This window comes from Ascaphus truei, chromosome 5 (genome assembly GCF_040206685.1).
Source record: "Ascaphus truei isolate aAscTru1 chromosome 5, aAscTru1.hap1, whole genome shotgun sequence".
Classification (NCBI taxonomy): Eukaryota; Metazoa; Chordata; class Amphibia; order Anura; family Ascaphidae; genus Ascaphus; species Ascaphus truei.
The window spans coordinates 292285599-292296841 of NC_134487.1; the positions used below are offsets into that span (position 1 = coordinate 292285599).

General features: G+C 40.8%; 1 protein-coding gene across 3 annotated transcripts in view; it reads left to right on the top strand.

The window, feature by feature from the left end:
* The window catches only part of KDM7A (lysine demethylase 7A), a 76755-nt gene extending 70116 nt beyond the window's left edge, over positions 1-6639 (top strand). For 2 of the 3 annotated variants that reach the window (XM_075602667.1, XM_075602669.1), the window contains 5 exons: positions 913-1085; positions 2003-2211; positions 3315-3397; positions 4595-4883; positions 5852-6639. In XM_075602667.1, coding sequence (XP_075458782.1) covers positions 913-1085; positions 2003-2211; positions 3315-3397; positions 4595-4883; positions 5852-5946 — 849 coding nt within the window. In that variant the 3' untranslated portion in view covers positions 5947-6639. The remainder of the gene's footprint in view (positions 1-912; positions 1086-2002; positions 2212-3314; positions 3398-4594; positions 4884-5851) is intronic. The other variant, XM_075602668.1, reaches the window with a different exon arrangement.
* The last annotated feature ends 4604 nt before the right edge of the window (positions 6640-11243 follow it).

The window sequence follows — 11243 nt, forward strand, 5'->3', positions numbered from 1 at the left end:
TAATTGGAATGGCATAGTTAATGGTGAATAAACAGATGAAAGGGACAGGTGAGAAATAAGACCATCCACCATGAAAAAGGAAGATACTGCACTCCAGTGGGACACCGCTTCTCACAGCCAGACCATTCCATAAATGATCTAAAAATCAAAATCCTCAAAGGAAAACTTTTGAACTCAAAATGGTGATGCTAAACAAGAGGACTTAATGCTGACATGGGATTTCTAATACACGATCATAACTTTTTGTAATGTTTCTCTGTGCCTCTGTTAATTTTGCAATTCACCCCTTCCCCCTCACACCTACACACTTAGACATAGGACCATACTTCCATCTTTGTCTCTTTTATCCATTTATTGCCCTGTCTGTTTGGTCACCATTCTGTCCCATTCCTTCTCTACATCTCCTGCCTTAGATTGTTATCTTGGTTTTTACGTCTGTGTTAAGCTCATGGAATCTCTGTAAATCAGTATTGCTCGTCCCGAGAGGAAGAGTTGAACTCTGGAACGGTGTCTTATAATATCAATCGTTGGTCCAAATCAAAAAGGTATCACCTAATACTAAATTACTCATTTACTCTGCACTCTTGCAACTGGACTAACACAGCGATTTCTATTTAATTCATGAATTAAATGGGCAACCTGAATTTTGGCAAGCTCACACATCTCTACTGATGAAGGTTTATGTGGGTTGAAAGTTAAAGCAATAATAAATGTAAGCTTCTTTTTTAATTTTTTTTTATCCAAGCCAGTGACCATTTTGTTTGTTTCAAACACTTGTATGAACGGTTTTCTTTCCCAAATTATCTGTGGGCCCCAACACTTGTACAGGTTGCATGCCCTGTCTCTCTGTGATCATTGGGTGTGTGCAGAAAACCTTCTCATGAGGTTGCTTTTTGTTTTGTTTTGTTACAGCAGAGAAGCTCCTCTTCCTCCTCCTCTTCCTCCTCCTCCTCCTCGGAGTCGGAAAGCTCAGGTGATGAAGAGCAGGAGAAACCCGTTTCCAACTTTAATGATGAGCCCACAGGGAAGCAGGAACTCTGTGATGTCACCATGCAATGGTCTTCTAATGAAACTCCATGTAAAAGGTAATGAAACAGTGTTACATCCATTAGTCTAATTTTCAAAATCCAACACCCTTCAATTATGGTTTATATCCGTTTGTAAAAGAAATCAGAGAAGTCATAATAATTAGTTTTACCTTTTTTTTTTTAAGGTGGTTTATTATGAAGATGTTGAACCACCCTACTGTAATATTACAATAAGTTTATTAAAAATAGATCTTTTTTTTTTAAATATATTTTATTGGAAACAGTTGTGTGGGGTTAGTCTTGAAGTATTTCCCTAGTTTTCATGTCGTTTTCTACCATTTTTACTCACTTATGACAGTGCTCAAACGCCAATATATTTCTAACCTATTGAGCTAAAATAGTGTAATCACTAATAGTCCAAGATACAATGAAGCCAGGTGCTCAGGATTCATACTTCTTGTCCCTGCAATTATTGAAGAATCACAATTAGCGATACTGATATAGAGGGAATGTGTAGTTAAGATCGGATCAAGACCTTGAAGTAGCAAAAAAGGCAACATGCTATTGCTGCATTAATCTTGATTGTATACTTCTTGCCCCAATGACCGAAGTGTGTGTGTGTGTGATGTGTTTTCCCAATTACACTTTGTTTTTCTGGTGTATGGACCATTTCTGTCCTTTCAGCTTCTACACAGAGCAATTAGGATTAATTCTGTAAGAGAAAAGTCCTATTATTCCCTTTCTTTCAGAATCTTAACTTTGTAGTGCCCAGCGTTCAGCAGCACAGCTTATCTTCCGAACGTGACATGCTGCTTTCATTTAAACACCATTTTAATGTGTAAATGTATTGTAATTCTGTAGCAATTTTGGTGGCTTACAGAGTTTTTTTTTTTTTGCATTAATCACGCTTGTTCAGCACTTGCTATACAAGCTTTTGTTGTTGTGCTTAAATATTTTGTTTTCTATTTTTCCAGTGAATGTCCTACCTCGACCAGCATGGAAGAGGATGCTATCCAGGGAATGCTGTCTATGGCAGGATTGCACTACTCCAAATGTTTACCCACAGAGGCAAAGAGCACAGTCTGCAAAATGGGGAGAGGTTATCCCCAGCTGCACATTAAAGTGTCCCAGGGCAGCAGCAAAGAGGAGCTGGCTTCCCATAGTCCAAACGCAATGAACAACGGTAACAGTTGTGCTTGTCGGTGGGATGTCTGACTGCATGTTGCTTGCCCTGTATGTATGAGGCTGTGATGCGGATACTGGAACGGCCCTCTGTAACATTGTCTGTTATCCCTCCAACAAAAGCAATGAAAACTCCTTTTTTTTGTTTTTTTTACACGTCTTATTTAATATGTATTTAGCCAGTATCCAATGTCCTGTTTTAAACCAAACAATGGCATTTCAATGGAAAATTGCTGTCTTATCAGTAAGACTCCACTGAAGTCTATTACTACTGATGCTAAAAATCCAGAAACTGACTTACTCTGTCTGGAAAGTTGGCAGGCGTGCAGTAGACGGTAAAACATTTCCCCTGAGAGAACCTGGCAGCTGTTTTTGATAACCTGTAAAAGAAACATTTGAACTTCCTTTGCTGATGGGTATATCTTAGCACGGCTGCACTGGTCTAACTCACTTCTCTGCCCCCCGACCCCCCATATGGTTCTAGAATTGATAGTTTCGCCCAAAATAAGCATACCGTGCACTGCTGATCCTTCTTTTGCTACCCTCACCTCAGCCCATTAGTCCATACAGTGTGTGGCAAATTAACATCTCCCACTGAGTTAACAAATAAGGCAGTAGCCATGAAGCATAATGTTGATGGTATTTGAAGGATTGCTGCTTTAAATAACTAGGCAAGTTCAAAGGATGCTGCGTCTTATCCCTGTGCATCACTTTGATGTTAAGTTACTATGCATATAATGGCTTTCATTTGACTGGAAATGGAATATTATGAGGGTTATTGGCATAGAGGCTTCCACATAGAATAGGATTAGATGTCGGCTATCTGCTGTTTTTTACACAGCTCTAGCTCTGAAAGATTTAAGGCAGGACTAGTCCACTCCAGTCCTCAAGGGCTGATGCAAGGATATCTTGAAAACCTGACCTGTTGGTGGCCCTTGAGGACTGGAGTTGGCCAGTCCTGATTTCAGGTAATACTTGCGCTTTTCATTTAGAAACCGTTAAAATCAACTTTTATGAAAAAGCTTTTTCTTTGAACATATCGGCCCCCAGTATGGGGGAAGGCTTAGATGGGTGAAGGGCTTGATTTATGCTTTCCATCTTTAGGTCACCATGACACAGAAGATGGTGAATTGGCCAATTCGGAATGGATTCGGCAGCTGGACTCTTCTTGCAGGTTAAGCCCCCAGGTGAGTGGAACAGGACAAGTTTACAATATACGCACACACAATTGCCACCGGTTTCACATGTATTTGTTGAAGGCACTTTAACCCTTTCATTGCCAAAATGTCTGAGATTGGCCCAGGTGCACTAAGCTCCAGTAAATTCGGGCAGATAAAGTGACGGTCCCTAAACCGGTACCGGACGTTATTTTCCCTGAGTTTACCGTGTAACCACAAAAATAATTGTATGCAAAAGGATTGCCCGTTGAACGCCTTGGCTTAAGCTTAGGTTGGCAAAGTAGGCCCTGAAATATGAAGAGGAGAGGGTATGGAAGGGAGAGTCAGACCCCATATTTCAGTGACAGGATGGGAGTAACGCCACCTTTTTAGGTATAATTTAAAAAAAGTTTCATTTGGGTATTGCCTAAATAACGTTAATTCCCTTTTTTCTAATTTTTTTGTTAACCTTTAATAGTTTTTAGTGGATATGCGATGTTAGGGAACACACCTCTTTCACATATCATTAGCACCAATAGCTATAAAAATGAACACACCACTTTTTAAATAAATTAAACTAAGATAACATTTAATGTTGCTCTCTTTAGGGGCTAAACTATTAAAGGTGTGGTTCCACTTAGGTTTCCCCCCCCTTTGTAGGTATGAAGCAGGAGGTCTCCGGAGCTAAAAAGTGTTAATTTTAGTTCTGGGGACCCCATGCTTCCCCAGATACCTCCGAATGTATCCCCGGCTGGGTCATTTAAATCTCCCCCGGCACAGTAGCCAATAAGAAGCCGCAATGTCATCAGTCGTGTCTTTACATTGGTCCGTGTGCCGTGGGAGTTTAAAGAATCACGGAGCACCAATGATTTATCTCAGGAAGCGGGTTTTTAGCTTCGATGCGGTCTGTGCTCCGAAGGGAAATGGAAGAGGAGAATCCCTCCTTCTGTTTCCCGGGTTAAGGACCGCCCTTGTCACATGACTGCACTGTGCCGGAGCGCCTCCCGGCATTCCAAGGTATTTTTATATGTATTGGTGTCCTTCCCTTTTTTTTAAATATATGTAATGAGGGTTTTGTGGGGGGGCGGGGAGAAGAATGAGTGAGGGAAGAAGAGGGAGTAAAAGTGAGATGCAGGGGAGAGAAATACATGTGAGGTTGGGGGGGGGAGGGGGAATATGTCGGTGGCCCCGCACCTCAATAATGAAGCATGCTCCGCCTTTCTCTAGCAGGATTCCTGTAAACTTCCGAAAGCTTCCCGGAGAGAGCACTCTTCTGAGGTTTGCGGGAAGCCGCACCAGAACCGGCGCTTCTCAGAAAGCGAGAGCTGGGACACAGCAGAGTATGAGCCTGAGAAATACGACCAGGAGTCCAGCCCGAGCATAGGAGAGTGTCGCCTGAGCGACGGCAGCCTCAGCCCGGACAGGATATATGGAGAGACCTCGCCAGCTGTGCTCCTGCACCCTACAAAGAGACCCGCCTCAAACCCACCTCCCATCAGTAACCAGGCAACTAAAGGTAACGTCATATTCTTATATAAGCAAACCGGGCTCTGCAGATACTTCTTTTGGTGCCCTCACCTCCTCCCATTTAATTTTTTTCCGACGTGATTCCAGTGAGCTTTTGTTTATTTCCCATCACTGAGCTAGTTACTAGCGGTGAACGCAGAAGCCGCCACTATTGATTCCTGTCGTTACCATTGTTTTGTCCATGCCAGGCACCGTAGCATGGACAATTTTCAGGAGATAGTGGGCCATATTGACCAAAGGGTGTGTAACACCACAAGACTCCTTCAATGACTACTTGGTAAATATGGCCTCTTAAGGACAATTCACATGACTGGGGCTGTATGATGCCTTCCAGCACAGAAAATACTATTCTTGTGGAGTAGCACTTCTTGAGAGATCTGGACCAATATCTCTTGATTTCGGTAAACTGTCCAGTTGGAATAATTTTTACAGTAAAGGAAAAATAAAGTCGTGTAGAAGATTGATACTTTAGAGTAGGGGTGGGCAAACTGGGGGGGAGGGGGTTTAGGTGTGAGATTTTCCATGGGGGGCGCGGGCAGTTGCAGAGGCTTCAGGCTCTTCCCTAGGCATTTAAATTAGATGCCGTGGAATCGCGTGATGCCTCTGTCGCTTCACTTACTTTGTCTCTGGCAATTCAGTGTCATTTGACACCGGGGACATGGCAAGGAGGGGCGCGCGAGCAGGGTGGGGCATTGCAGACGGTTCGCAGGGGTCAAATTAACCTCAAATAATGCCTGACAAACTGTGCCCCTCCTGTAACAATGAAGTAATTAGCGCATATGGGGAAGGCAGTGGGTCTATTTCAGAGCTCAAAGCATGCTTTTTTTGTGCAGTTGTTTTACACTTCACATAGCAACAAAGTGGGTAACAAACGTGCTGTAAATACTTTAATACTCGGATGATATTTGGACGATGCCATTTCTAAGTATCTAACCCAAGTGTTTTTCCTACCTGCAGGTAAACGGCCAAAGAAAGGCATGGCAACAGCCAAGCAACGCCTCAGTAAGATCTTGAAGCTCAACAGACATGGCCACACACGCTTCTTTGTTTGACATCCAGTGTTCTCACCGTCTTTCCTACGGATAACAGTATTGAGGGAAGCAGAAGCCTGGAGCTCCTGCAGTACCTCTACTTAGAGTGGACTCAAGTACCACACCAAACACTGCCTGAGTAACAAAGAGAATTCTGCGCTTTCACTGTGCCACACCCACTCAGCAATAACCGGAGGAGAATAGTGGAGCCAGAGCCCATGGACTGTGGGTGGGAAGAAGCCCCTTTTCACTTGGGGCTGGAATAGCATTTGGTTGCTTTTCTGATTTTGTTTAGTTTCTTGTTTTTGGTGGGTTTGTGCAGCTGGGAGGGTGGGAGATGGGGCAATGGCTTCTTGGTGGTTTCCAATAATTTATTTCAGACAGATTTTTAAATGATTGCATTTTAATTCATTTTGCTATTTGGGGGGGGGGGGGGTGGTTAAAAAAAATCGTTTTTTTTTTTTTTTAATGATTATTTATTTCAAAGACTTTCTGGAGGGTCTTATTAATTTTAGATTTTAAGCAATGTGAAGGTTTTTTTTTTTTGTGTTTTTGTGTCTGATATTGTGTGGTGCAAGAGCGTCACAGAAAGAGGAGTTGTACTGGTTTCCTTAACTTGATATTCAGGTTGTAGTCTTAAACAGGGATTTGATGCATTTTTTTTAAAAATTGTTTTTAAATTAAGACATTAATATGAAATTCATATTTTATTTTTGTTATTGTTGCTGTTTGATTTTCCTTTTTAGTTCCTTTTATAAGCTGTCGGCTCTGTTCTAGTTAAGTTAAAGTCAACACTGTATTCTTTTCTTAGGTGGGAGTTGGTCTTTTTAAGAAGATGCCCCATGCTCTTCCAAGAAACAAGGGCTAAGCTAAGTTGGCATGATTTGAGGTTTGGTTTGCACCAACCAATTGGCATAAAAATAATTCCCTTCATAACTCCTTCAGTGCGTTACAGGTTCCACGGCCGTAGATGGAGTAAAAACAGTTGGTGCGAGAAACAAAGTTAATGTGGCCATCTGGAAAAGGAGGTCCAAGTGTAGACTTGGGTTGACGAACGTGGCTTTCAGTTGTAGGTTGATGGAAACACCGTTATGGGCATCCTATTTCTTACTGCAGCCATGTTACCTTTCCCAGTATATATCTGGAAGGAGAGTTTGACTTGATACTGAAAATGCAACTTTCAGAACTTACATAACTTGTCTTTGGCGTCCTGAAACAATAAAGGGGATAGGGAAACCGTATGCATACTGAGGTGCAAGAGCAGGGGTGGGCAGCTCCCATCCTCTAGGACTACCAACAGGTCAGGTTTTCAGGATATCCCTGCTTCAGCACAGGTGGCTCAACCAGTCAGTGTCTGTCTTCGAGTTGAAAACTGAGCTACTGGTTGAGCCACCTGTGCTGAAGCAGGAATATCCTGAAAACCTGACCTGTTGGTAGTCCTAGAGGATGGGAGTTGCCCACCCCTGTGCAAGAGCATACAGTTTAATTTCGGGAAAAAAAAAATAATAATTTAGTTTTCTATCTCGTCTCCGGGTTGTTTATTTTTGGAAAATGCTTTACCTCCACGATACAGACGTCATAAAGAACAAGCAGACTTTCAAAACAAACCACAAGGATCTCAGGGTAATGAATTTGGAAGATGGCAGAAAGATGCCGTTCACATGTGTTTTTTTTGTTTTGTTTTTATGGATACCTGCAATCATACTGCCACAACCTGTCACTCTTCCATCTACCACTTGGCATTAAATAATCGGTCCAGCTTTGGCTCACAGAAGAAGACAGAACTACCGTTTTTTTTGTGAGCCTGTTTTTAAAAAAAATATTTTATTTTCTTTCCCTTGTTTTTGTGTTTTTGTATGTATATACATTCACTCTCTCGCTTCTGTGTGACCGTATCTTCACCTGCAACTGCGAACACATGCCAGTCTTGATTCTCTTGTATATAATGCTGATTCTAGATTTTGTATTTTCTGTAATATAAAATTAAATATTTAACACTGTCCCTCCCCCTTTATTTTATGTTTTATCTTTTAATTTCTCTTGGGCTTTATGTGACTGCATTCTGTACATTTTATAGGCACGAGGGCTAAAGTCTTTTGGATTTAAAGAGATGTAATTGTGTACAGCGCTTTTGAAAGTTCCAGTCTCCTCTTCACATGTACAGATTTTGGTTTATTTTTTGTGCATGTAAAGTGTCAAATTCTTTCTTTGGCGTCATATTCCAAGAGTGTGAAACTGGCTCCTGTGTTGGCGAGAACTGCTTTTGAGACCCTCTGTATTTGTTGGCCAAAAGTTGCAATGTTCTTCACCCAATTAACCTGTCCGCTTCTAAATTCAAAATGTGCTTAGGATTGCAAAGAGAGTTGGCAGGGCTCCATGACCCGAACTCTGTACTTGCCAACACAGAGAAGATGCCTTTGGCTCAATGCTGGTTTCCTCCACATGTTACTATAAAGAGTTACAAGAAGATTGTCCAGGAGGTCAAATATTATTTAGAAATTGAAGGTGCTTTATGCTTTAATTAGCCATCTCCTTATAATCATTTTACCTACCTCTAATTCGGCCAAGTCAACATTTCTGTGATTCCATTTTGCTTGAAACATGGGATATCTCGGCCAACGGAGTATTTTTGTCCCTACAATTTTATGTAATATTTGCTTGTTTAAAGCCAAATGTAAAAAAAAAAAACAAACATTTTCTGGGAGTTCAGTAAAAAAAAATGTTTCAGCTGAGTGAATTAAGGGGTTTCTGATAGACTGTAGCCGAAGTTGTGCTTTAAAACGGCTAGACTTTGTATTGTACATGTACTGATCATTACAATCCCTCTTGATCCTTCTCGGTGTACAGCGGGAAGTTGGCAAATTTATGTGACAATTTTACCATTTGACTTTTAAACGCTATTCTTCTGCAAGCAAAGATATTTTTTTATTTCTTGGATTTTCCAAACCAAAGAAATAAGTCTATTAGACAAAACGCAAGCTCCCAGAGACTTGTTCCTGCAAAGAGCCTCAACTGTACGGTAATCCTGGTAATGTTTAATGGTTTGGTAGTACCACGCACATCTGCACTACTTCAGTAGGGAGTCGGGAGCCAGTCTACTATCCGAAAATCAGTTAATTTATTTTTCTTTACAGAGAGAGGTCCAAGATAGATTTTTGTTTTTCACCGTGTAAATATAACATTTACATAGAATCACTTTGCATCACAGAGACACATTGGTGTTGGAGTTCAACAAACACCGCTCCATCTAGAAGTCCTAAATTATGTTCAAACAAGTTTCTTTAGGTCTTTACCTTAGAACTTGCATTAAGACTGTTGTCATTATTCTAGTTTGGTATGGCTCCTAAATTGTCATGCAGGTGACATTCAGTTGTCTGATATTCTAATGTTCTTACTTTCTAATGTGGCCATAATATATATTCAGTATTAGCAGCACATGATCTCCGCCCTTTACCCTTTTAAAAAGTGGGTTCATGCAGGACACGCGGAATACATTTTAATGTTACGGTTCAAGTCATGTTGAACCAAATTTCCCAGCTGACATTCTAAACAGATGCTTACTATGCATGGGTTCTGTACTCCGTTTAACAATCATTTGCCTCCGTGCTGTCATTTTGTAGATAAACACTCATTTTCTGCTTCCAATATTTTGCTGTGTTTTAGGAAATGATATTCACTCTTGTTTTAGATTTCTTTAAAGAAAAATGTCTGCCATGAATTCAATGTATCTACCCCTAGAGATATTTGCACTAGTGTATGTGGGAGTGTAGAACCTTTCCCATAATGCTGTGAATCAGAATTTTGGACTGAACATGTATTTCTAATTTGAAATGCTGCATATTGCAACATTAGACACGTGTGACTAAAATTGATCTATTTCTGTTTCTAAGATGTGTCTCAAACCCATACGTGCTGTACCTGTAATTTTGTCCTGGAATTGCTGGATTGTTACTAAAAGGTCTGTCCTGATTGTATGCTGTAGTCTTTGCCCTTTAACATGAAGTTTCTGCCGAGCTACAAGGTCTTTACAAATCACCTCGGATTTACTAACCTATGCAACCTGTGAATATATACAAGCGTCAATGTGTATTTGATTCGCAAGACCCGACACCTGTTCCATACTTCTGTTTGTTTATTTGAGGTTTCTCTCTTTTTTTTATTCTCTCCATCACGACAAGCATTTAACTCAGGAGTGGAGAACTTCAGTCCTCATGGGCCACTAATAGGATAGGTTTTCTGGATAGCCCAGTTTCAGCACAGGTGAGCCACCTGTGCCCAAGCTGGGATATCCTCAACACCTGACCTATTGGGATATCCTCAACACCTGACTTATTGGTGACCCTTGAGGACATCCCACCCCATGTCTATCCCATGGTTTCTGCTGCTGGGGAAATCAGAAACATTGTGACGTATACCAAAGGAGTCTGATGGTGTCCTCTACACATTCACAACTAGATTCGTTTTCACTCATTCCTTCTAGTGCTAATGTTACATCAGTATGAATTTGGAGTGTTACCATTAAGACATGTTGGTTATCTTTTTGATACTGGCTAACATGCTTATAGATTTGCAGTAAGGGCCCAATACACCTTATACTGAGGAGGGTCACCCCCCCCCTGTGTCTGCCAGGAATCCTGATGGTATGGTATAAATTGGGGGCTCTTAATAAATAAACTGGGTTTATTTTGACATACAAATCTAATTTGAATTGAGCTGGGAAATTCTCACTGTAGGAAAGCCCATTTGAACATATCGTTGAACCAATCGCACAGTACGGTGCTAGTAACAGTTATATATTGTGGGCATATTCATAAATGATGCATTATTTTTGGTTCATTTCTCAGGCCCCAATTTATAATTCATTAACTTTTCCAGAAATGAAGGAGTTATGTTTAGAAAAACACTTCCCATGTAGAAAAGAGGCTATTAGTGGTGCACAGCAGACCTATCGTTGTTATATTATATGTAGGTCTGGGGAGGCACAGCTGAAAGGCTGTTAAAATAGTTAAACTTTATTAGTGTATCAACTAATAAAAACAAACTTTTCCCATTAAAAGTAAGGAGGCACATGCTTCTAGAAAAATTAGGTTTTGATTATTCAAACTACTAACTTAATTCTTCAGTGTCTTAAAAGCAAAGTGAGCTTTCAGGGATCTGAAACACCCCAACCACACACTAATTTGAGGTGCTGTTTGCATTGACTTCTTCCTCTAATCCTGTACCATGAAGAAAAACTTCAGACCGTTGCAGCAGTGGCTTGCAATGCATTGCGCATTACAGCTCTCTAACATACTAACTCATTAATAGAACTTCTTTAT